Consider the following 25,873-nt stretch of genomic DNA (forward strand, 5'->3'; position numbering starts at 1 on the left):
TTCTCAAACAGAAGAATGGTCTCATAAAAACAGACAACATGACAACCATGTATTAACTCAACAAACAGGGCGGGACACATTCATCTCAAGTGTTCCTTCTAGCCCAAACAATTTGGAAATGGGCAATTCACAATCAAATTCGTTTAATAGCACAGTATATTCCAGGGATAGACAATCAGCTGCAGATCTCCTAAGCAGAAATCACCAACAAACACATGAATGGGAGATTCATTCCCAAGTACTTCAAAAGTACTTTCAAAAGTGGGGAACACTAGGCATAGATCTATTCGCAACAAGCGAAAACACAAAATGCCTTAACTTCACATCCAGACACCCATATCCAAGGATAATGCTCTGTGGATCAATTGGTCAGGGATATTTGCTTACGCTTTTCCCCCTCTCCCACTCCTTCCCTTTCTGGTCAGCAAACTATGTCAAATGTCACTCACCATGATACTCATAGCACCAACATGGGCATGGCAGCATTGTTACACAACACTTCTAGATCTGTCTGTAGTACCACATTCCAAACTCCCAAACAGACCAGATCTGTTAACACAGAACAAAGGTCAAATCAGGCATCCAAACCCCAATGCACTCAATCTAGCGATTTGGCTCCTGAAGTCATAGAATTTGGTTATCTAAAACTTCCACCAGAATGTATGGAAGTAATTGAAGAAGCATGTAAACCTACTACTAGACAATGCTATGCAAACAAGTGGAAAATATTTGCTTTCTATTGCCAATTAAAAACATCAATCCACTTACTGCATGTATACAACATATTGTATGCTGTTTACTTCATTTGCAGAAATCAAATGTAGCTTTTTCATCCATCAAAATCCAGCTAACTGCAATATCTGCATACTTACAAACTATTCAGCAGACTTCTCTAGTCAGAGTTCCTGTGGTTAAAGCTTTCATGGAAGGATTAAAACGCATTATTCCACCTAGAACACCACCTGTTCCATCCTGGAATTTAAATATAGTACTTTCCAGGCTCATGGGACCACCTTTTGAACCCATGCACTCTTGTCAAATACAATTGCTAACATGGAAAGTCGCCTTCCTCGTAGCTATTACCTCTTTAAGAAGAGTTAGTGAGATACAAGCGTTCACTCTTGAAGAACCTTTTTTCCAAGTACACAAACATAAAGTTGTACTTAGAACAAATCCAACATTTCTACCAGAAGTAGTATCTCCTTTTCACATCAACCAAACAGTGGAATTGCCAGTCTTCTTCCCACAGTCAGACTCTGTGGCAGAAAGAGCTTTTCATACTCTAGATCTCAAAAGAGCTCTTATGTATTATATAGACAGAACTAAAGATTTTAGAAAAACAAAACAACTTGTTGTTGCTTTCCAAGAACCACATAAAGGCAATCCTATATCAAAACAAGGTTTAGCAAGATGGATTGTTAGATACATACAAACATGCTACATCAAAGCAAAAAGACACCTTCTGATCACTCCTAAGGCACATTCTACAAGAAAGAAGGGTGCATCAATGGCATTTTTAGGGAACATACCAATGGCTGAGATATGTAAAGCAGCCACATGGTAAACTCCACATACATTTACAAAACACTACTGTGTTGATGTTTTCTCACAGCAACAAGCTACTGTTGGCCAAGCTGTCTTAAGGACATTATTTCAAACAACTTCAACTCCTACAGGCTAGCCACCGCTTTCTGGGAGGAATAACTGCTTTCTATTCTGTGGATAGTATGTGTATCTGCAACTACACATGCCATCAAATCGAAAATGTCACTTACATGTACATCTGTTCGTGGCATGTAGTGCTGCAGATTCATATGCACCCTCCCTCCTCCCCGGAAGCCTGTAGTCGTTGCAGTTCTTTTTTGTACATATGTATATACATTTACATTTGCATGGACATCTCTTTGTATTTCTATTCTCTATCACTCCTTCCTTCACCCTTTGCGGGAAAACAAACTAACAATGGAGTCGATGCCCATACGCAGTGGAACCGAGAGGAGGAGTCACTTGATCCAGTGACTCCGCAAAGACTTCTTCGAAGAAAAACAACTTGTAACACTCCGACCTCAACACTAGATGGCGGACTTATGCAAAGCACGTGAATCTACAGCACTACACTACAAACAGATGTACACTGGGTAAGTGACATTTTACATATTATATCAGACCCCATGTAGCAAAAATTCCTCTAAGACAAATCAGTGATTATTGTCGAAATATGAATGACCTAATAGCGTTGCAGGTATATAAGTGGAATTGTCTCCCTAGGAAAAATTTCCCTATTTTGTTGAAGCAATCTGTTCGAATGAGTCTCGCAAGATATAAAATGCTTAACAGTGGTTTCATGTAAAAACTCACCTGTATGTATAAGTGAGCAGTTCCTTACTTCATCCCAAATAAAGATATAAATAGCTTAATTGAAACCCTATGATTTATAATGTGAAAGTAAACAATTTTTACACTTGAAGATATACCCATGGTGGTACGGAGAATATGAGAATATCGGAAATATACTCACCAAGTTCAACTGGGACGGTGTGTTCCTTTACTACATCACCTCCTGCGTCATATTACTGCAGGGCAAAGAATTAAAATTAAAAGGAAATAGAATAATCAAATTGTCTTAAACGGCAAAGTAATCTGGAAAGAGTCAGTAAATCATACCTTGTCAGGATTAAATTGATCCTAAGTGTCCACAATACCACTAGCCCAACTTTTTGGTGAAAAAGTTTCCAAGTGTCCAATTTGTTGAATTTTCCAGTGCTTGTCTGCGTTCAAGTGAAATGAATATGCCTTGTAAATTGTATATCTCTGGAATCCTCTGGTAGATCTTTGGTGTTGTTTAAATGCTTTATTTACAATTGTTTCTTTGTGCAATAAGCCTTGCTGCTTAGAGCCACAGCTACCCAGGGTTGGCCTGAAAGTTTGACAAATGGAACCTACTGGTCTGAATGGGGTTGGTAAGTGTTTTACATAGTGGGGTCGCACAACCACACCATATAATACATCCTGTTTCCTCACACATACCCATAAATAGAAAAACAATCTAGAATTGAGTCTGTCCTGATGCATTGTGATTTTCTGTAGAGGTACCAGGAGTCACCTCAAAACTAAAACTGCTTCTTCTTCTTCTTCTGCCAAATAAAAAACAAGTTGTAGTGTCTGGTCCCTACACTAGATTGGAGGAGTGTGTTTAGCATTTGAATTCTACAGCACTGTAAGCTACAAACGTTTTTCATTCAGTATCGTATTGTATTATATTGTAATATTTATATAGCCCTTACTATTGCAGGAATCTTAACCTGCATAAACAACCTTCTTGCTTCAGCAGTCTCTTCTGTCAAATTATACTTCATTGAATTTGAACATTCTACATATTCTGGTACAAACGAGTGGAACATCTGAGGCAATTGCCAGTGCAAAATATGCTTGGAGATGGAATTTGCTTCTCCTTTCAGGAGAAGTGTATATATTTTTTTTAATTATGTTTTTGTAATATTTGTGTACATTCAACTTAGGTTGTTTCTACGTTCATGTATTTCTCTCCCAGAGTTAGGTTTTCTTGATTGCAGCTAATGTTGATCATTATGCTGTACTGTTACCTGCTGTATATTTATATTTATTTATCTGTAGTTTATATTGATGGATTGAAATAAAATCTGAGAAAATTGCCTCTTTGTTCGATGGGAGGTTTGGCCTGCATGTGGAAAATGACTATATTCTCCTAAAAAATAATGCATAGACTACATTTTTGTAAAAGAGATATGATGCGGTCCCTGCATGCCAGCGGAAGTATTTTAAGTTTGTAATGTCAGGGATGATTCCTATGCTGCAGAACTAGAATTGCAAGTAAGTAATATTTCCATATAAGGGGCATAATGGCATTCCATTAGGAAGCAAATATGAAAATTGAAAAGGCAAATATTCAGTAGCAAAATAGTCTTTGTGGACTTTTGATTGTCTGCATTCATTTACCTGGGCTTTTGTGTTTAACTTTACTTACTGTTGTCTTACATCCGCTGAAAAAGGGCAGAAACTTCCATAGTGAGTTTTTTTTTAAATAGATTGACTACAGGTGCTTTCTTTCTCTGTTGAGATGTGTGAGGTATGTTGTAGGGATACTACAGCTAGCTAGCAATTAGACTTGTGATGTTGGGTTTCTGAATTCTACACTCTACCATGCATTATCATTTGTTTTGTGTATTCAGATTTAAAGACCACCCTACACTAAATGATAGGTATCTGCTGCTGCATCTTCTGGGAAGAGGAGGCTTTAGCGAGGTTTATAAGGTAAGGATGACAAGGAAATGTGTCAGATTTCACACCGTTATTTGCTTATTTTGTTTGCCTTTTGTTGACTCCTTTTTCACCTTAAAACAGTTGTTGAAAAATCTGTTTTGTTTCAGGTTTTCCTTTTCGTTACTTAATATCTCTTACAATTAAACCAAAGAAAGCAGTCTTACATCTTTGTGTTGTAGAGAAACTATCTTGATCCACTGGTGGCAAATTAATTTGTCTTAATGTTGAAAACAGTATAGTCCCAATGTGGTGCAGTGGCATATGAATTTGTCTTAAACGGTACTGTCCCATTTTGGTGCAAAAGAGCAGTCAAGAGCCCATGTTGTAGCTGTGAAATGTTGCAGTCCAACACAGTGTTTCAGGCTTCAGCATTCAGTTTTTCATTTTTTTGTTTTTAACAGTGTCTCCATTGTGGAAAAATACAGCATTGCCTTTCAGTTTCTTTGATTATCACTAAACCCAAGGGAATCTACACTTTGATGGCATGTCTGCCCATAAATATAAACTTCAGTTGCAATCCTGAAAATTTTGTTTTATAAAAGCATAAACATAAAGCTTGTCATAAAGCAAACTGCTTGAGTATATTATTTGCATCAACTACAAGGTGGCTCAGATGCTGGTATTTATAAGAAGCCATTATAATCACTAGCATCTGACCCAGAGGACTTGTGTATACCTATTCAGCAATGTTGGCTATCTCACCATAGAGGTATCTGGCTGGGTTTGTCCTTTCTAGACACTCAAACATTACATTTTAGAAAGGGCCAGTGATTTCAACCCTTACCTTGCACTTGCTCTTATTAATACCTGTGGCATAAACACTCCTGTAACTGTGGAAAGTGAAATCTAGGTTAAATCAAGGTGGAAAGTAATATGAGGGTATGAGTTAGAAGAGCCAGAGATACAAGTAAAGTAAAGAGGAAAAAAGCAGGAACAGAAGGAAGAGATCAGAGGCCAGAAGGATGGCTGAATATTATAATGAAGATCAGATGAGAGTGAAGTATATTGTTATAGTAAGAGGGTGGCCAGGCAACATGTAATAGGAATATTCCAAAATGAGGGGAGGGCAGCGAAAAGAGGCAGTGGTAAAGTTTATTTTAATAGGGGTAGGGACCGAACGTATAGGACTGACATTTTGGAAGCTTTCACTTAAAGGTGTCAAACTGGCAGACTCCTTAGCAGATATGATAGTGGTGACAGTTTTTGGAGTCTAATCTCCTCCTACCAGCCAGGAGAGCAGGATTCTTTTTATTGATTTTAACAACATCACAGTACAAAGGGAAAAGAGCACCACGTTCACAAAGTGTATTTATAAAGCATTCAACAGTTACGTCATATGCCACCCCGGGCTGTACTGTCATGTATATCTCTACATCCTCACATAAGCATATTTCTGCATTCAAACCCCAGGTTCTTGTGTACTAGACAGTAAGTAGGCTGTGGGCTGGCCCCATATGTCCTTAGGTTTTGATGGTTTTGGCAACTCTTCAGCATATAGTTCAAGTTGTGCGTGACATTGTCTTATTTTCCAAGCATTGGGCCACCTTAGGCACAGATTTTCCCCCCCAATACATTGCAACCCTCCTCTTCGCCAAGAAGAGTGCTACCGCCACCAGTTTGCGGTTCGTTGGTTGTAGCGACTTTATCAATTCTAGCAGACATATCTGAGGGGAGCACCACATCCTCAAGCATCATAACGGCCACCATTTGTTCCCAGTAATGCCTTATCAAGGGGTACTGCCGGAAAAGATGTGCAAAATTTGCTTCCTTGACTCCACATTGGCCACACACAGCGTCTGCTCACAGACCATATTTCCATAGTCGTACAGAAGTGTAATACATTTGGTGCAAGACTTTGAAGTAGATGATTTTCAGGTTACAGTTAAAGGTAAGCATTTCTGTGAGCGTGTAGCCAAAACCCAGTCTTCTGAGCTTAGAGGAGTGTGTAGAACTACATTCCATTTCTCTAAAGCTTTATTAGTGCTAACCTGCTTATCTCACTTTGAAGCATTATATAATTTGTTGACTAGTTGTTGGTGCGTGGCGTTTGTAAATAGCATTTGGAATGCTTTAAAAGTCAGTGGTTCATCAGGGAATCACAGGGTATAGTGCACGGACAGCTGCCCATAGTCGGTGATAAGCGCATGTCAGGAGTGGTGGCTTCCTTTATGTCTGTGGCCGATCCTTTAATGTCACAAATGTCCCTCTGGGATAGAGATCACCCATTGTCTGTATACCCTGTTCTGCAAGTAGGGTAGTTGCTACTCAGTTCCTGAGTGACAAAGATGTCTGGGTGATATCTTAGGAGAAGTGCTTTGGCGTATTGCAAGAGGCGATTGGCTCTAGCACCCAGTATCCTCCACGCCCTTATGGTGTAATTAACAGTGTTAGTTTCTTCCTGCAGTCTCTCTGGCCTCCTATGTGGGATAAGTGCAGCAAGCGGAATAGGATGGGTATAGTCGCTTACTATTGCAAGGTATCAAGGTATGGCATGTAAGGGGGGGAAGGGGGTAAAGCCAGTAGTGTGCAAAGTGGGCCTGCATGCAGAGATAACAGAGGTACAAATCCGCGGCTCCGAAGCCACCCTGGTCATATGGTAATGCAAGTGTGTCTCAACTTATTCTAGGCTGGTTGCCTACCTAGCCCAATGTTACCATACGTGACCTAAGTGTTATCAAGAAGTACTCTGTCTGGCCGATGGGTATATTACTGAAGAGATAAAGGAGTCGGGGAAGGATAATGGAAGCCAGCGAACAATAAAGGAAGTCGGGACCATCTAACTACTTACCTCCAGCCTTGAGACTGCCCTACAATAATTATACTGGACCACTAAATCTGGCTCCCTATGTATCTAGAACCCCAGATATTTAATTGGGTCCAGACTCCACTCCAGTGGGAAGTCCAACTGATAAAGCACAGTAGATGTGGTCAAGGAAAGCACAGTAGATTTCGCTCAATTTATACTCAGGCCAGAGTTGCGTTTGAATCATATATTCCCTTATAACTGGTTCCAGATGCACTTGTGGGTCACGAGTATATAGCACCATAATCATCAGATGACATTGTCAGAACCGCAGGGATTCCGACGCATGGTGCAGTCTCACCACTCATGCTAGGGGTTCCAGAGCCAAGGCAAATAAAATCGGACAATATGCTTTCAGTATTCAGTGGCTGAGATTAAGGCAAGCATCCCACTCAGCTGTTTTTTTGTATACTTCAGTGTGACGCCCTAAGTGCAACTGCTATGCCCAGACCTGGGTCCCCCCTGCTCACTTTGCCACAAGCTGCACCTGACTAATAAGCCCCAACTAAGACAAAACCAGGTTTAGGTTGCTTCTGTTCTGGTTCCTAGAGGACCAGGCTTGTCCGTTTGAGCTTGAGTGTTTCCATTGGAGCAGCATCAAGGCTGATTTACATATGACTGCGTCTAATCTGAGGTGACATTTTGGGCTAAAAACAATGGACTGGGATGCGGTACGAGTAATTACCAGTGGCTGAGATTAACCCCTGCGCTGCCAGGCCTTTTCCCCCTCCTGTGCCAGGCCTTTTTTTGGCTATTTGGGGCAGTTCGCCCTCATAACTTTTGGTCCACATAAGCTAGCCAAGCCAAATTTGCGTCCTTTTTTTCCCAACATCTTAGGGATTCTAGAGGTACCCAGACTTTGTGGGTTCCCCTGAAGGAGGCCAAGAAATTAGCCAAAATACAGTGAAAATGTTTTTTTTTGTTTTTTTTAAACATGGGGAAAAAAGGGCTGCAGAAGAAGGCTTGTGGTTTTTTCCCCTGAAAATGGCATCAACAAAGGGTTTGCGGTGCTCAAATCACCAGCTTCCCAGCTTTCAGGAACAGGCAGACTTGAATCAGAAAACCCAATTTTTCAACACAATTTTGGCATTTTACTGGAACATACCCCATTTTTACGATTTTTTTGTGCTTTCAGTCTCCTTCCAGTCAGTGACAGAAATGGGCGTGAAACCAATGCTGGATCCCAGAAACCTAAACATTTCTGAAAAGTAGACAAAATTCTGAGTTCAGCAAGGGGAAATTTGTGTAGATCCTACAAGGGTTTCCTACAGAAAATAACAACTGAAAAATAATAATACTGAAATTGAGATGAAAAAAAACAGCAATTTTTCTCTACGTTTTACTCTGTAACTTTTTCCTGCAATGTCAGATTTTTGAAAGCAATATACCATTAGGTCTGCTGGTTGCAGGGATATATAGGGCTTGTAAGTTCATCAAGAGACCCAGAAACCCAGAGCCAATAAATGAGCTGCACCCTGCAGTGGGTTTTCATTCTATACCGGGTATACAGCAATTCATTTGCTGAAATATAAAGAGTGAAAAATAGCTATCAAGAAAACCTTTGTATTTCCACAATGGGCACAAGATAAGGTGTTGAGAAGCAGTGGTTATTTGCACATCTCTGAATTCCGGTGTGCCCATACTAGCATGTGAATTACAGGGCATTTCTCAAATAAACGTCTTTTTTACACACTCTCTTATATTTTGAAGGAAAAAATGTAGAGAAAGACAAGGGGCAATAACATATGTTTTGCTATTCTATGTTCCCCCAAGTCTCCCGATAAAAATGATACCTCACTTGTGTGGGTAGGCTAGCGCCCGGGACAGGAAATGCCCCAAACCACAACGTGGACACATCCCATTTTTTGACAGAAAACAGAGGTGTTTTTTGCAAAGTGCATACCTGTAGAGTTTGGCCTCTAGCTCAGCCGGCACGTAGGGAAACCTACCAAACCTGTGCATTTTTTTAAACTAGAGACCTAGGGGAATCCAAGATGGGGTGACTTGTGGGGCTCTGACCAGGGTCTGTTACCCAGAATCCTTTGCAAACCTCAAAATTTGGCTAAAAAAACACATTTTCCTCACATTTCGGTGACAGAAAGTTCTGGAATCTGAGAGGAGCCACAAATTTCCTTCCACCCAGCGTTCCCCCAAGTTTTCCGATAAAAATGATACCTCACTTGGGTGGGTGGGCCAGGTGCCTGCAACAGAATAAGGCCAAAAACTTGTAGAGATAGAGGGGGTAGCACAGCGAGTTGATAAGGACATATTCTTCTTTTATACATCTTTAGGCTGACTCTGCTTTGGGGACCCACACAAGTGAGGTGTCATTTTACTTGGGAGACTGAGGGGAACGCTGGGGAGTAGGAATTTTGTGCTGGAGCAGTGATCGTACAAACGAAAGTCAGGAAAATATGCTTTTTTTAAGCAAATTTTGAGGTTTGCAGGGGAGTCTGGGTAAGAAAATGTTGGGGGATCCACGCAAGCCACACCTCCCTGGACTCCTTGGGGTGTCTAGTTTTAAAAAATGTCTGGGTTTGGTAGGTTTCCCTAGATGAAGGCTGCACCCAGGACCAAAAACATAGGTGCTCCTTGCCCCCCAAACACAGGTAGTTTTGTAATATATCATTTTGATGTATCCACATAGGTCTGTGATGTGCCAAACACTAAAATTGTGAAAAGAAACGCACCTAGGTTATGTGAAAAAGACCCCTCACCCACCAACCAAGTTGGTGGCATGCTTCATCATCGGGGTCCCACCTGAGACACCTAGCGTGTCTCAAGTGTGCTGCGAAGCCTGTTTACAGCGGAGCAAGTTTCGTCATTTGTACCACACATACTGGTTGGATTTGGCACGAGGGTGAGTGATTGTTCAGTAGATCAAATTTTATTAACAAGAGATTTCACAAAAGTGAAATGCACTGATAACTGAAAGGCCAAAACACTGAACCAATGACTCACAGCTCGTGAGCTGTAAAGCCACAGCAAGGCACCAACCGCTTTACAGTCCATTCACACACCTTTCATACATGACATGCACAAGACCATTCACGCCGCCAGCACATTACAACACTCGCATCAACAGACAGTGCCAGTCAAGGGCCCATCACTTTCATACGCCCACATGCCTGGTACAGCAATCACACCAGCTGATGAGTGTGTGGACTGGCGTTTGTCTGGCACCGCTAGCCAAGCGCCACCCCACCCATACCGCCAGCCAAGCGCCACCCCACCCATACCGCCAGCCAAGCGCCACCCCAAGCACACCGCAAGCCAAGCGCCACCCCAAGCACACCGCAAGCCAAGCGCCACCCCAAGCACACCGCCATCACTTTTTTTGTTTGTTTATAAACAACAAAGAAACCACTAACTAATTATAAGTACAAAACTACAAACACAAAAGCTCTAACTAAATACATGACAGTAATGCCAACCGTGAAACCGAACATATGAAAATATAAAATAGGCAGTTTACGCTCACGGTATTTCCCAAAAGTTTTTCCTTGTGTGGTAACTTCTAAAACAGCCGGGCACTCACAGCCCAGGCTTTGAAGGGCATTCAGGGCAGTACATCCGGCTCTCCCTCTGGATTGATTTCCGGGCACATACTCTACATTTCTTTGTGGGCAAGTCTTTTTTGGGAGGGGGAGGAATGTGATCTGGAAAGTGCCGATCTTTCAATCTAGCCACATCCTCCACCACTTCTACTCTAGGAACTCTTGCCTCTTCCACCACAATAAGGCTTTCTATCACTGACTCCTGAAATTTAACAAATGTCATCCTTGACTCAGGTGAACAATCCTTGAACACAATAAAAGCATTAAAATGCCAAATGAAATAAATGTAGGGCCAACTTTGTATACCACACGTAAGACTTATGAAGAGCAGTGTAAGGTTCCAACCTCTGATCTACTCTATCAACACCACCCATGTGCCTATTGTAGTCCAAAATGCACGCAGGTTGGCGCACTTCCGCAACCTGACCCCAAACAATCACAGGGGAAGTACTCTCATCATGGATGGTAGTTAGCATGTACACATCCCTCCTGTCTGAAACTTTCAAAGCTAGCAGCTCATTACTCCGCAAGGCACTGCACTGTCCACTCTCAAGTTTTTTACAACCAAGCTCCCTTGGATGGCCTTTCCGGTTAGAACGGATTGTGCCACAAGCAACAGTGTCCACTCTAAACAACTCCTTGAACAACTGCACTCCAGTGTAGGAATTATCTACGTACAAATGGTGACCTTTGTTAAACAGTCGTTTACCAAGTTCCCACACAATTTTTTCGCTAACTCCAAAAGTGGCCGGACAACCAGGAGGGTCAATACTGGAATCCCTACCAGTGTAGACCCGGAAATTATACACATATCCTGTACTGCTTTCTGACAGCATGTACAATTTAATCTTATACCGTGCCCTCTTACTAGGAATGTACTGCTTAAAAACTAAACGCCCCTTGAAAAGGACCAAAGACTCGTCCACACTGCTCTTTTTGCCTGGAACATAGACCTCTGAAAACCCGTCTACAAAATGATCAAGGACAGGCCTAATCTTAAAAAGACGATCACAATCAGGGTGATCTCGTAGCAAGGCTAAAGCATTGTCTACAAAATGCAGCATACGAAGAAGAAGCAAATAGCGATTACGTGTCATAGTTGCAGGAAATATAGCCGTTGCCATCAAGGGACTAGTAGACCAATAAGAAGCCAGTGACGGCTTCCTGATCAACCCCATCAAAAAAGTCAAACCTAAAAACTTTTTCATCTCTTCCAGATATGTGGGAACCCACTGAGTAGCTCTAGACTGAGGCTTAAGTCTGGCAGCATTGTCCCGCAAATATTGCTCTGCATACAAATTAGTCTGCTCCACAATCTGTTCCAAAAATACATCGTCCATAAACAAGTGAAAGAAATAGACAGGCAAAAAGTTTTCCGTATTGACTCTACATCCTGGGAGACCAGTAAATGCAGGTAACTGTGGCTGCTCCATGTTTGGGCCAATCCAGGTGTCAGGTCTTCTAATTGGAAACCCTTGAGCCCCAGGCTGGTGCACTCTTGGCACATCAATGTCCTCCTCTACAACAGTCCCTTCATCTGCACTGAGAGTAGCTTCCTCATCAGAAGAATACTCTCGGACAGAAAACTCACTGCCAGAATCTCTCACTTCCTCCTCTGCCTCAGATGCAGAGTCAGTCTCATAATCGTGGTCTGAAGACGACTCAAAGAGCATCCCAACAACCTGCTGAGCGGTCACTCTGCGGCTAGCCATGATAGTCAGTAACAACAAATGGATTGCCAACAACAACTAGCACTAAAATAAGTAATAAACAAAGTGTAGCTTGTTCACAAAGAGTTATGTACTAAAAAACTATACCACTCACTTGCCTGAAAAAGCTACTCACCAGCAACTACTCTGCACAGACACAGCAATCACCAATGATATCCCACTAAAAAGAAGGTAACTGTGGCTGCTCCATGTTTGGGCCAATCCAGGTGTCAGGTCTTCTAATTGGAAACCCCTGAGCCCCAGGCTGGTGCACTCTTGGCACATCAATGTCCTCCTCTACAACAGTCCCTTCATCTGCACTGAGAGTAGCTTCCTCATCAGAAGAATACTCTCGGACAGAAAACTCACTGCCAGAATCTCTCACTTCCTCCTCTGCCTCAGATGCAGAGTCAGTCTCATAATCATGGTCTGAAGACGACTCAAAGAGCATCCCAACAACCTGCTGAGCGGTCACTCTGCGGCTAGCCATGATAGTCAGTAACAACAAATGGATTGCCAACAACAACTAGCACTAAAATAAGTAATAAACAAAGTGTAGCTTGTTCACAAAGAGTTATGTACTAAAAAACTATACCACTCACTTGCCTGAAAAAGCTACTCACCAGCAACTACTCTGCACAGACACAGCAATCACCAATGATATCCCACTAAAAAGAAAAAAGCAAATTAGACATATGGCAACACAAATATCATTGTGCTCAAATCTAAGGACAATTTCACACACAATACTGCATTTAGTACACCACCTACAAACATGTCATTCATGCATGTCAACAATACTCCTTTGGAGTAAATTGCTTTTACTTACCTAAAACTTGCAACTATGCAAACCGCAGGACAACTACTGCCAAAACCGCAAGAATCCACAGCAAAGGAAGTAAAAACTTTGAAGTAGAACAAAAAGAAGAAATAAACTATTATAATCACAAATACTTTGCCAGTTGACAAACACCCCGCCACCAAGAACTTAGAAATTGTCCCTGGTGCCTAAGTGGCTTCTGCCCCACTAGGAGGCAGGTGGGCCTAAAAAACAATAGGCTGATCTGCCTCCAAGGTAAGCAGAAATGGCTATCACTAATGTGCCCCCTTTGGGGGGCAACCTTGCTAAAGGTGCTGTCACCCCCCCAAACACAACACATACAGGATCCCTGGTGCCAAAGTGGATTCTGCCCCCCTTGGGGGCAGAAGGGTGTACAAAAATTGGCTGATCTGCCCCCAAGGAGGGCAGAAATGGCCAACATCTCTGTGCCCACTTTAGGGGGCGACCCTTGCCAAAGGGGGCAAATGGAGAGCACCCCCAGCACTAAACAAAAAAAGGGGAACCCAAACAAAATCCCTGCCGTATTGGTGGTTTCTGCCCTCCTTGGGGGCAGATGGACCTACAAAAATAGGCATAGCCAATACGAAATGTCCCCCCTTTGGGGGGGGTGACCCCCAAACACATAAAATGCACACACACCTCACAATCCCTGGCGCCTAGTGGGTTTCGACCCTCCACCCTGGGGGCCAGATCAGCCAAAAACATGGCCTATCTAGCCCCGGGGGGGGGGGGCCGAAACATATAAAAAAATGATTGCCCCCGTGGCAGCGACCCTTGCCTAAGGAGTCGCTGACCTAAAACAAAGAAAATAATTTCCCTGGTGTCTAGTGGTTCCCCCCCCTCACCCCCCCCCCGGGCCGATCTGCCCCCCGGGGGAGGGGGGCTGAAATAAGAAAAAAAATTAGCCCCCAATGGGAGCGACCCTTGCCCAAGGGGTCGCTCCCAAAATATATGCAAATAATGATATCCCTGGTGTCCAGTGGTTTTTCGTCCCCCTCCCCCCCGCCTCCCTGGGGGCGGAAAAAGGAAAATAATGCCTCCCAATGGGAGCGACCCTTGCCCAAGAGGTCGTTCCCAAAAAATATGCAAAATAAGAACATCCCTGGTGTCCAGTGGTTTTGTGTACCCATCTGGCATTCCCAGAGTCGTTTCCTTTGCTTTGTTGTTGAGAATGAACATTTTCATTTCACTGTGCTGTACTTCCACCTTACTTTAGCCACCCTTAGTATTTACACAGTGTAGGAAGTTGGCTCTGTATATACTATCTGAAAGTCAGAAATAGTGTGCACAGAGTCCAGGGGTTCCCCTTAGATGTTGATAGTGGCAAAATTAGATAATACTAATGCTCTATTTTGTGGTAGTGTGGTCGAGCAGTAGGCTTATCAGAGGGTAGTGTTAAGCATTTATTGTACACACAGAGGCAATAAATGAGAACACACATTCAACGACTTAACTCCAGGCCAATAGGTTTTTATAGAAAAATATTACTTTGTTAATTTATTTTAGAACCACAAGATTCAGAATGTAGGTAAGTAAATAAATTGTAAGGTACTTAACACAGGTAAATATGGAACTTTGAATTAAAACAGTAGTATACACAGTTTTGGCAAAAATGGCAATAAGCTATTTTAAAAGTGGGCACAGTGCAAAAATCAACAGTTCCTGGGGGAGGTAAGTAATAGTTTCTCAGGTAAGTAAAGCACTTACAAGATCAGTCTCTTGGGCATAGGCAGCCCACCATTGGGGGTTCAAGTCAACCCCAAACACCCAGCAACACAGGGGCGATCAGGTGCAGAGGTCAAAGTAGGGCCCAAATAACATAAGCGCCTATAGAGACTAGGGGTGTTCTGGTTCCAGTCTGCTCGCAGGTAAGTACCTGCGTCCTCGGGGAGCAGACCAGTGGGGTTTTGTAGAGCACCGGGGGGGGACACGAGAAGGCACACAAAGTACACCCTCAGCGGCACAGGGGCGGCTGGGTTCAGTGAGCAAAGCAGACGTTGGGTTTCAGGTAGGAATCAATGGAGGGACCCGGGGGTCACTCTAGCGGTGCAGGCGGGCACAGGGGGGGCTTCTCTGGACAGCCACCGCCTGGGCTAGGCAGAGAGTCGCATGGGGTCACTCCTGCGTAGAAGTTCGGTTCCTTCAGGTCCTGGGGGCTGCGGGTGCAGTGTTGGTTCCAGGCATTGGGTCCCTTGTTATAAGCAGTCGCGGTCAGCGGGAGCCTCTGGATTCTTTCAGCAGACATCAGGAGGGTCGTCTCTGGTTACTCACGGGCTCGCAGCCCTGTGGTGTTTGTTCTCTGGATCTCGAGCTGGGGGCGTCGGGTGTAGAGTGTGAAGTCTCACGCTTCCGGCAGGAAACGTGCAGTCTTTGAAAGTTGCTTCTTTGTTGCAAAGAGTAGCGGGTTTTGAACAGGGCCGCTGTTCACAGGAGTTTCTTGGTCCTTTAGTCCAGGGCAGTCCTCTGGTCCCTGTTGGATGCATCACTGGGGCAGGTTTTCGAAGTTGGAGACAGGCCGGTAGGGCTGGGGCCAAATCAGTTGTTGTCGTCTTCCTTCTCTGCAGGTTTGTAGGTCAACAGTCCTTCTTTCTTCAGGTTGCAGAAATCTGTTTTCCTGGGATCTGGGAAGCCCCTAAATACTGAATTTGGGGGGGGGGGGAGGGGGTTAGGTCTACGAGGGCAGTAGCCAATGGCTACTGTCCTTGAGGGTGGCTACACCCTCTTTGTGCCTCCTCCCTGTGGGGAGGGGGGCACATCCCTAATCCTATTGCATAAGCATTCTTTACTGATCCTTCTTGCTTTTGTAAGGGAATGCGTTTTTTTTATGGTCACACTTAAAGTTTAGTACTGATGTTGCAGTTTTTTCAACTTTGAGAGTGCATTGAAGCCTGCTAATCCTACCTCTGCGCCTGTGCCCTGACCTTAGGTCTGTGGGAGTTTGATTGACTTGACTTATACCTAGTTGGCTTAAGCTAGTTTATATGTATATGTAGTATATGATACCCCAGGGCTTGTAAGTTAGAGAGTCACCCCAGAGACTGGTTGTGCCACCCTGGGTGTTTATAAAGGTAAAACACGGCTCCCAGTCTGCCACAGCAGACTGGAAGAACAGTTTTAAACTGCTAACTCGACTTTGCCATTTAAAGTAATGGCAAAGCCAAGTCTTCCCTTTTTAATATATGTACCTCACCCCCTAAGGCAGGCCTAACAAGTCCCAAGGCAGGTGCTGTATAATAGAAAGTGGAACATGTACTTTTAGATGTTCCAACAGTAAAAACTTGCAGTTATCGTTTTTATTCTGGAAAAGGCTAGTTAGCCCCATTGGTGAGTGCATATTATCAAACTGACACTTCAACTTTGCTAACTTGACTGGGACTTCTAAAGTTGATACTGTAAGGTATCAATTTGTTACAGTAAGCCCAACCTGATTCCCAAGTCTGAATTAATTTAACTTGTTGCAGTGTGCAATTTCTATATTGCCCTAAATCCCCTGTGACTATTCACTTTTGCACACAGGGTTTGTCCCTGACATAGCTTTCTTCCATCCTGGGGAGACGTGCAAATGACTCCCAGGAAAGGACACAGCAGAGGCCTGCGTGGGGGAGAGGTTTGTTACCTCTTCCTGGCAGGAACCTACACAGGTTTTAGCCCATAGGTTTCAAAGAAGAAGCTGCATTTGAAGCACAAATGGGAAACAGTTGAGAGAGGGTTCTGTTGTTTTGTTAGGCAGGCTGGCATTCGGGAGGGTCTTCTCTAGTTTTTCACGGGCGTGTAGCCCCTTTGGTAGCCACACCTCTGGGTTGGACTAGGAAGCTCTGTACGCCTAAAGAGGGGTTCTGCCATCAAGAGAGCGGGCAGAATGGAGAAATCTGGCATAGCCAATTGCCACACTTCGCAGGAAGTGGGCATCAGGTGGGAGGGAATCTAGGCTGCTGACCACGTTTACTTTGAGGGCATTTTCTGGGCATAAAAAAGGCACTCAGATCTTGTTTGATTGGAAAAGAAGACCAAAGAAGAGGTGCCCTACTTCATCTCCAGTAAATAGAGGAGCACTGATGTGGACTCTACCTGCTGAACCTAGTGGCTAGCAAAGAAGGGACCATGTCTCCTATGTCCTGCTCATGGAGAAGTCACCCTTGGAGACTTGTGCTTCTGCTGGGCTCCAGAGATAAGTTGGCTGACCTCCTGTTTACAGCCCAGGGCCACAACAGGTGAAGAAGCTTGCTGGGGCAAGTTGGTAGCCCAGAAGATCTCTTCGCTATCCTCACTGCCGTTCAGCACCAGAGACCAGAACCCAACACTCAAAGTTGCCCCTGAGTCTGCTGGACCCAGGAGAGTTGTGGGCCCGGAAGCCAAGTTATTGTCTAAGTAAGGCTTCTGCTGTGACAATACCGGCAGACTGGTAGCCCAGTGGCTCCTGTGGCCAAGACTGCCTCACCATGCCCGTAAAGCAAGAAGTAGCTGTAGGAAAACCCCTGTAGACCGCATCACATCCACAGTATCTTTGAGCATCTTCAGCTTCCTGTATCCCTTGCAGCAGGACACCTCTGTAGGAATCTATGGCAAGGAGATAAGTGTCTGGAACTGACTGAAGAATGCTGCTTCCTCCGAGATAACTGTTTCTGAGGACATTGCTGGTCCCCCTGACTTCCTCCCTGCCAGATTTGGTTGCATAAAGTAACTCAAAGTAACCACTTTACCCATAAAAGGTTGTTTGTAGCTCAAGTGGTTCAAATGTTAGTAAAAACACAGCAACACATGTTGCGGTGCAGTGGAAGGCCCTTTGCAAAGTTTTACTGGTCTCATTTCTGTAGCTTATTGTTAAATTTGGTGTTAAACTAGTATTAATGAAGTACAACTAATGCCCAGAAAGTGTTAACAAGTTTCAAAATACTAAGTCAATAATAGTAACAAAAAATTTAACGCATATTTTGCCTATTCTTGCTGCTTAATTTACTCAACCCTGCCACATAATTCCTGTCGCCCTGAGTATAGAGTCTGTTGCTTAGAAAAGTATCCTTGGAATTTGGTTATTAGCTATTACTTGTTTATACATTAATGTTTTACTATAGTTTATATATTAGATGTATGAGGATGCAGGCGGCTTTGGGTATGTAGCTGGGTGTAGATGTCAGTGGCTTATAGTTTATGGTTAAGCAAATCCAAATGGCATTGAATGTACGCTTGGTTCTGATTTTTCTTTTTCTGTTTTATTCAGTGGTGAGGAGGTGGTGGAATGGGGGGGGGGGGGGTGATGGTGAAAGTCCTTGAAGAGAATTGTTTGGTAGAATATATGCCAATTTTGGATGATATTTAATGTGTAATGGTCTAGGTGGCAGTCAACACCACATCAAGACTGAAGTGTTTTGATTTCACAGTGCTTAGGGAGCTTCCCCACAATATCCTAAGCATTGTGATTTAATACAATTACGAGAAAGATGTGGAGTTGAGTGGTCGAAGAATGTATTGGTGATGAGATCTTTGACTTCCTTGATGAAACGTTCGCTCCAGTGTATCTTTAAATAATTCTGTGAGGCAGAGACGAGGAAGTGATGGGTGAGGGACTCTTTGCAAATTATGTTCATGGGCTTATGGACTGTGCACAGCAGGTTTGGTTGAACAGAGGAGTACTCCAGTCGGGTTTTTGATTGTTGATTTAAATGCTACAGCTTTTGAATGTGTTCTGTGGCTGATGTGAGGCAGCTTTTAGTGGCGAGGACTGCCTCTCGTCGTTATGGCTGACCCTAGTAAGACATTTGACCAAACAGAGCAGGTTCTTATAAGAAAGTTGCATATAATTTTCAAAGAATCACCAAAGTTTTCAAGAATCTGATGTTCCAGACAGCTTGCACTGCAGTAGTGGCTCTAAAGTGGTGGACTGTGTGGTGGGACAAGGCCATTTACGAGACAGATCTTCCTCTCCTTTAATAAGTGGCAAGTAAGCAGTCAGACACTCTTATTCCAACAAGAACTAAGATAGAATTGGACTTGATTCTTGTGCAAAAGTCAGTCGTGTTTCATAAAGACAGTCCATTAAGGGGATTTCATGAAACAAATCTAAGGAATGAGATGGATAAAAAAATGCTTGCTCTAGAAAATGTGTAGAGCATCTATTTGCTCTAACTCGTCAAATTGAAAACAATATTGATTTAGAGACCTGAGCAATGAAAACTAATCTGGGTTCGCAACCTAAAAATAAATGTTAATTCATTTTAAATAGTTTTCCAGTTTGTTAAAATTACTTTGATGATAATTCATTGGAACAATTGAGCTAGAAACACAGCAAGATTTTTCAGTAATTTAACCTTGACAACTCTGGGTTATTATGAGGACTTCTATAGCACGTTAATTACCTGCCCAGTATCCCTGCACCCTGGAAGGTGTGGACTGAGTTGTCTGAGAATAGTCTAGTTAAGGAGGCAGATTTTCAGTTTCTTTCTGAATTCGAGGATGGATCTGGTTGCTTTGATGGGAGAGGGGAAGCTCCTTTCTGGGTTGTGGAGTGATGTGAGCGAAGGCACATCCACCTGCTTTTGTGAACCAGATACAGGGAATTGCGGGCAAGAATAAGACCAGCAGAATAGGGGGACCTAGGCGGGATGTGGAAGCAGATGCAGTTGGTTCAGTAAGCTGGGTCCAGGCTGTGTAGTACCTTGTAGTGGAAGAGTTTGAAGGTGGCGGTTTCTGGAGCAGGAGCCAGTGAGGTCTTTCAGGTGCTAACGCTCAAGGCAGAAGGTAAAGTATGAGTCGTCACTTCAGTTTTGTGTTTAACTTGGAGTCTGTTGATGAGCTTGATAGAGATACCTACATAGAGGGCATTGTGTAGTCTAATGTACTGGTGATGAGGACTTAAGTCACTGTTCAGCGGGTGTCCAGTGAGAGCCATTTGAATGTTCCATACCTCAGTGGCGTGCTTGACCAGGGAGCGAGTGTTGAGGAGGCATTTAGGAAGTGGTGTGTTTTGGGGACTGGGCGCGGGGCTCCAGGAGCAATGCGCATGTTGTATCGAAGGAGGAGATGCTGGGGGTCGGTCACAGGAAGTGGCACGTGAGACAGGAGAATGCTCCATCAGTCCATGAGAGGGAGGCCCTAGTGCAGTATGAGGACAGACACCCACATTTTCGGACGAGAATCTTGTGGGCCAAGTAGCAGCTATTGGAGCCAGAGTGGATGGCCGAAGTGTCTGCTCTTGAGCCACTGGCCGCAAATGGCCTTGTGTAGGAAGTTGGCTCTGTATATACTATTTCAAAGTAAGAAATAGTGTGCACAGAGTCCGAGAGTTCCCCTTAGAGGTAAGATAGTGGCAAAATTAGATAATTCGAATGCTCTATTTTGTGGTAGTGTGGTCGAGCAGTAGGCTTATCAGAGGGTAGTGTTAAGCATTTGTTGTACACACACACACAGACAATAAATGTGTAACACACACTCAAAGACTTACTCCAGGCCAATAGGTTTTTATATTGAAAAATATATTTTCTTAGTTTATTTTAAGAACCACAGATTCCAGATTTACTTTAAATGTAAGGTACTTCACTTAGATACTTTAGGAACTTTGAATGAAAGCAATATCACATACAGTCTTTGTAAAATTGGCAATAAGCTATTTTCAAAGTGGACACAGTGCAAAAATCAACAGTTCCTGGGGGAGGTAAGTAAAGGTTAGTTTTGGAGGTAAGTAAAACACTCAACAAGTCTCAGGTTTGGGGCATAGGCAGCCCACCGTTGGGGGTTCAAGGCAACCCCAAAGTTACCACACCAGCAGCTCAGGGCCGGTCAGGTGCAGAGGTCAAAGAGGTGCCCAAAACACATAGGCGTTTTGATCGCAAACTTCCCAGTTTTCAGTGTAGCCATTATAGAACTGTGGAGTTCGTGTTTGACAAACTCCCAGACCATATACTCTTATGGCTACCCTGAACTTACAATGTCTAAGGCTTTGCTTAGGCACTGTAGGGGCATAGTGCTCATGCACTTATGCCCTCACCTGTGGTATAGTGCACCCTGCCTAAGGGCTGTAAAGCCTGCTAGAGTGGTGACTTACCTATGCCACAGGCAGTGTGAGGTTGGCATGGCAATCTGAGGGGAGTGCCATATCGACTTAGTCATTTTCTCCCCACCAGCACACACAAGCTGTGAGGCAGTGTGCATGTGCTGAGTGAGGGGTCCATAGGGTGGCATAAGACATGCTGCAGCTCTTAGAGACCTTCCCTGGCATCAGGGCCCTTGGTACCAAGGGTACCAGTTACAAGGGACTTACCTGAGTGCCAGGGTTATGCCAGTTGTGGAGACAACGGTACAGTTTAGGGAAAGAACACTGGTGCTGGGGCCTGGTTAGCAGGGTCCCAGCACACTTTCAAATCATAACTTAGAATCAGCAAAGGCAAAAAGTTAGGGGTTAACCATGCCAAAGAGGCATTTCCCTACAGTAAGAAAATGCCTCTGTTTGTACAGCCAGTCCCAAAGTTTTGTGCTGGTGCTGGGTTTTCGACTCCACTGAGGCCTGCTAACCAGAACCCTCAATGCCTGTTCCCTGAGCTTAAACTGTGTATGATTGATTAGCCTATACTCAGTCGCCATAAACTAATTTAGTTACTATGTTAGTCCCTAGAATATGGTAATCAGGTACCCAGTGCCTGTAAGTTAAAGCCTGTAAGACTGCAGCACTGTTTGTGCCACCCTGGGTGTGAGAAAAGTAAAACATGCTCATAGTCTGCCACTGCATACTGGAAGAGAAGTTTTAAACTGCTAACTCGACTTTGCCACTTAAAGTCATGGCAGAGCCAAGTCCTCCCTTTTTAATGTACATGATACACCCTGAGGCAGGCCTAGTGAGCCATAAGGCAGGGTGCTGTATATTATGAAGTGTAACATGTTTTACATGTTCAAAGTTAGAACCCATAATTGTTGTTTTTACTGTGGAAAAGACTAGTAGCCCCATTGGCGAGTACAGAGTGGTAGACTGCCACAGTAGCCTTGCTGTCATGTGACTGAGACTACTAAACAGCTTGTTACATTAAGCCTGACCTGATGCCAAAGTCAAAATTAATTACTTAATGCGCCAGCTGAGCCCGTAAACGTCTGATGGCTCTCCCACGTCGATGAGGTGTCGCTGTGTACATAGTTCTGCACTCAGCACTGTGTGACGTCACTGGAGACAAAAAGAGCCCCCATCGATGTGCTAATGTCTGTTCCCTTTTTGACACACTTTCAACACATAGCGGTTTTCATTAACTCTTTCTTAAGGAATTGTCAGGTTTTTCCAATATTTTTTCAATAAAATTACCCTTTCTTCGTGCCAGTGTGACCACCCCGAAAATGCAAAGAATGTGAGTGTCAGATGTCTATTACTGACATGACATCTGCCTTTGGCACTTATGGTCGGATCGTGATGTTTACACTTGTTCCTGTTGGCAGCAGATGATCTTGGAGGCTCTGAAGGAAAGAGAGGCAAAGCTGTTCATTGTCAGAGCACAACATGAAAAAAGGCATCATCACAAATCTTGTTCTTTATCATATTCTCCCTCTCCTCATTCATTGAAGTCTAAGATGAAAAAGCATAAGTAGAGCAACACCATGGCTCTTGACATCTCTCTTCAAAGGACAAGTCACCGAGGTCGCTCTCTCCACATCTGACTTTGGAGTATGGTCGTTAGAAGGCCGCTACGACTGAGTCTCCAGCACCACTACCATACTCCCCTTTCGTTCCGGTGCCACGTCTGACTTCTCCTCAGCAACAGGACCCTACGCCATTCTCAGATCCGGTGCCTCAGCAGAAGCAGGTGTACCCAGCCTTCGCAGCTCCGGATGCGGATCCTAATTAGTTTTTGAATGCCATGTTCAGCATCTTTAATAGAGCAGTGACTCCAATCTGGTGGGCCTATGGGCCACATGGGCCCTCTGGGAGGCTTTCTAATGCCTTACCAGCATTTGCCCTTTATGACCTTCATACTGATGGCTCAGGTTTCCTAGCCGACTCTGGGACCAGTGGGCGTTCCTAGAAAAAGCACACCATTGTCTTTGATCTTTCCACCTGTAGAGGTGTTGCTGACACCACAAGGGATTCCTCAGTCTATATAGCAATGTCCCATGCTTTGTATCTGGTTCCTCTTCTTACTTCCGTGATGCCATTGCTGATGGCGCCAATACTTCCACCTCAGCATAGGTCAAGAAGAGAAGCCTAACAGCTCATAGAAGAGGGACAATATTTATTTGGAGAGATAGACTCCAAAGAAGAGGAAGAAGGTGAAATAGTGCAGCAGCCTTTATCGGACCTAGACTTTGAAGGAGTTAAGTGAGACATGTAGCTTGGGTATGTCTCCAGGATGGGAATTATTGTCTCCAACAGATATTCCGCCTTCTGAAGTCCCTTCATACCATTCAGTTATAAGGAAAGCAGCGGAAATGTTGAATTTGTGTTTTCTCACTACGGAGCTAAAATCCCACCTTTTGACTGAGATCCTTCATTGTACTTCATTATCGTCTGAGCCTATGTTACCCTTCAATGAGGCCTTAACTGAGCCAATTTTAGATATTTGGCAGAAGCCAGTGATGGCTTTTGCTGTTTAAAGGCCATTAGCTAGAAGGTATAAGCAGCTCCTGGATAATCCTTCCCTCCCCACATCCTTCAGCAGAGAGTTTAGTTATTCAGGCCTCATGCTCGAACAGTCAGAAAAAAAGATTTTCTCTTCGGGCAGCATAGCACTAAAATCTACAAATGCAATCTGCCTGCTAGGTCGATGCATTCATGCACTTTTGGATTCTGCCAAGTCTGTTGTTTTGAAACTGCATGAGGATGTTCAGGGACGTTTTTCTGAACTTTTGAATGATTGCCAAGCTGCAGCCTGCAAGGTTATACAGTCCGGGCTGGAAACAGCCGATTCTGTGGCTACTGCAATTGGCCCTTCAGTTCCCCCCAGAAGGCATGCATGGTTGAGAGGTTCTGGATTTTCACCAGGCGTGCAAAACACCCTAATGGACTTACCCTTTAATTGACCTCGCTTGTTTGAAGCGAAAGCAGATTCTGTCCTGAAATATTTTAAAGATAGCCAGGCCACAGCTTATTCTCTGGGACTCAGTCTCAGTCCAAGAACTACAGGCAATTCAAAGGGATTCTGAGGCTTCTCCAGAAGCGTTTCTTTTCATGGGCGACAGCACCATCATCAGCAGCAGTCATCCAACCCCTCTACAGGGGGCTCCTCTGCCAACATTTGCAGGAATGCAACCCTAGTTTTCCCGTCTTGAAGCATGCTTTACCAGTTTTCCCAAAGGTGCTGGCACTAGTTGCAACTTATCTAAGAAGGTTAGGAACACTAGTATTTCTTACCTAGATGAATGGCTCATCAAAGCCAAATCTCAGGAATTGGTGTGGCATCACTTTCAGGTGACAACTCCGTTGTTGTACAACCTGGACTTTTCCATTACCTGAGAGCCCTGTCAGGGCACCCTTTTCATAGCAGCTGTACTGGACACTACAGTGAGTCGAACCTTCCCTCTTCCTCAGAGGATTCTGGATATTCAGGCTATGATTCTGATGTTTCAGAATAAAGCAATGGTTCCAGTCCTGAAGGTGTTCCCCACCTGTTGGGTCAGCAGCCTCCTGCATACTGTTGGCTGTCCATGCATGCTGGCACATACAGGACCTCCAGTGGTGCCGCTGCAGGCAGTGGTTTCAGCACAACGGGGATCTCCAGTGTTCTGTCAAGATCTCCAGAGACACTGCTGTGGATCTTCAGTGATGGAGTGTGTCCAACAATCTATTTCAAGGGAGTCTGTTTCAGCCTTCTCCTTTGGAGGCCACAGTCTTAACGAATGGCCTCCACATTAGGGTAGGAAGCTTAGCTGGAGGATCTGGAGATCAGAGTACTTTGGTCTCCATAAGAGCAGTTATTTCAAATCAGTTAGCATTGCTGGCTGTACATTTGGCTCTTGGGGCCTTTCTCCCTTCCCTCAGAGGGAGTCCATGCAAGCCTTGACAAACAACACTACTGCAATGTGGTACATCAACAAGCAAGAGGGAGTAGGTTTGTCTCTCAGTGCAGAGAAGCTCTATGACTCTGGTCAAGTGGCATCTCTACTTGGAAGTGATTCAGCACATCTTCCCATTATGGGGGTGGGAGGTTGAGGACTCCTCGGATAGACCTCTTTGCCACTCAAGAGAACGCGTACTGTCTGTTGTTCTGCTGCCGTGGGTAACTGATGCAGGGAGCATTGGGAGACGCATTTCAATTGAACTAGAGCTTGTAGCTTCTTTACACGTTCCCTTGAATACCCTTGTTTCCTAGTGTGCTGAGAAAGATTTGTCTTGACCAGTACCAAGTAATCTTGATTGCCAGGATGCCACAAAGAGTATTGTATACTGACCTTGTTCACCTCTCCTTGTGTCCTCTGCTCTATCTCCCTTTCAGGGCAGACCCCCCCACACAGTCGAAGGGGCAGGTTTTATACCTCTTCCTGCAAACCCTTCACCTACATGCTAGGAGATTGAACAGGGCAACCTGAGTTCCTTTTCGTTCTGCCTTGATGCGTGGGTGTTATTTTATTGTCCAGAAGACACTCTACCAAATCGGTTTATGCTGGAAGATGGACTAGATTTGTTAGGTGGTGTGAAGATAATTAATTAAATCCTTTAAAGGCCCATTTGTCTGATATTTTATGTTTTGCTCCTTGC

The 25,873-nt window shown here is 44.0% G+C and overlaps 1 protein-coding gene across 3 annotated transcripts in view; it reads left to right on the forward strand.

The window, feature by feature from the left end:
- The window catches only part of TLK2 (tousled like kinase 2), a 948,113-nt gene that overhangs the window by 615,813 nt on the left and 306,427 nt on the right, over nucleotides 1-25,873 (forward strand). For all 3 annotated transcript variants that reach the window (XM_069237985.1, XM_069237987.1, XM_069237986.1), the window contains one exon: nucleotides 4,209-4,290. In XM_069237985.1, coding sequence (XP_069094086.1) covers nucleotides 4,209-4,290 — 82 coding nt within the window. The remainder of the gene's footprint in view (nucleotides 1-4,208; nucleotides 4,291-25,873) is intronic.

The sequence above is a fragment of the Pleurodeles waltl genome, chromosome 6 (genome assembly GCF_031143425.1).
Source record: "Pleurodeles waltl isolate 20211129_DDA chromosome 6, aPleWal1.hap1.20221129, whole genome shotgun sequence".
Taxonomy (NCBI): domain Eukaryota; kingdom Metazoa; phylum Chordata; class Amphibia; order Caudata; family Salamandridae; genus Pleurodeles; species Pleurodeles waltl.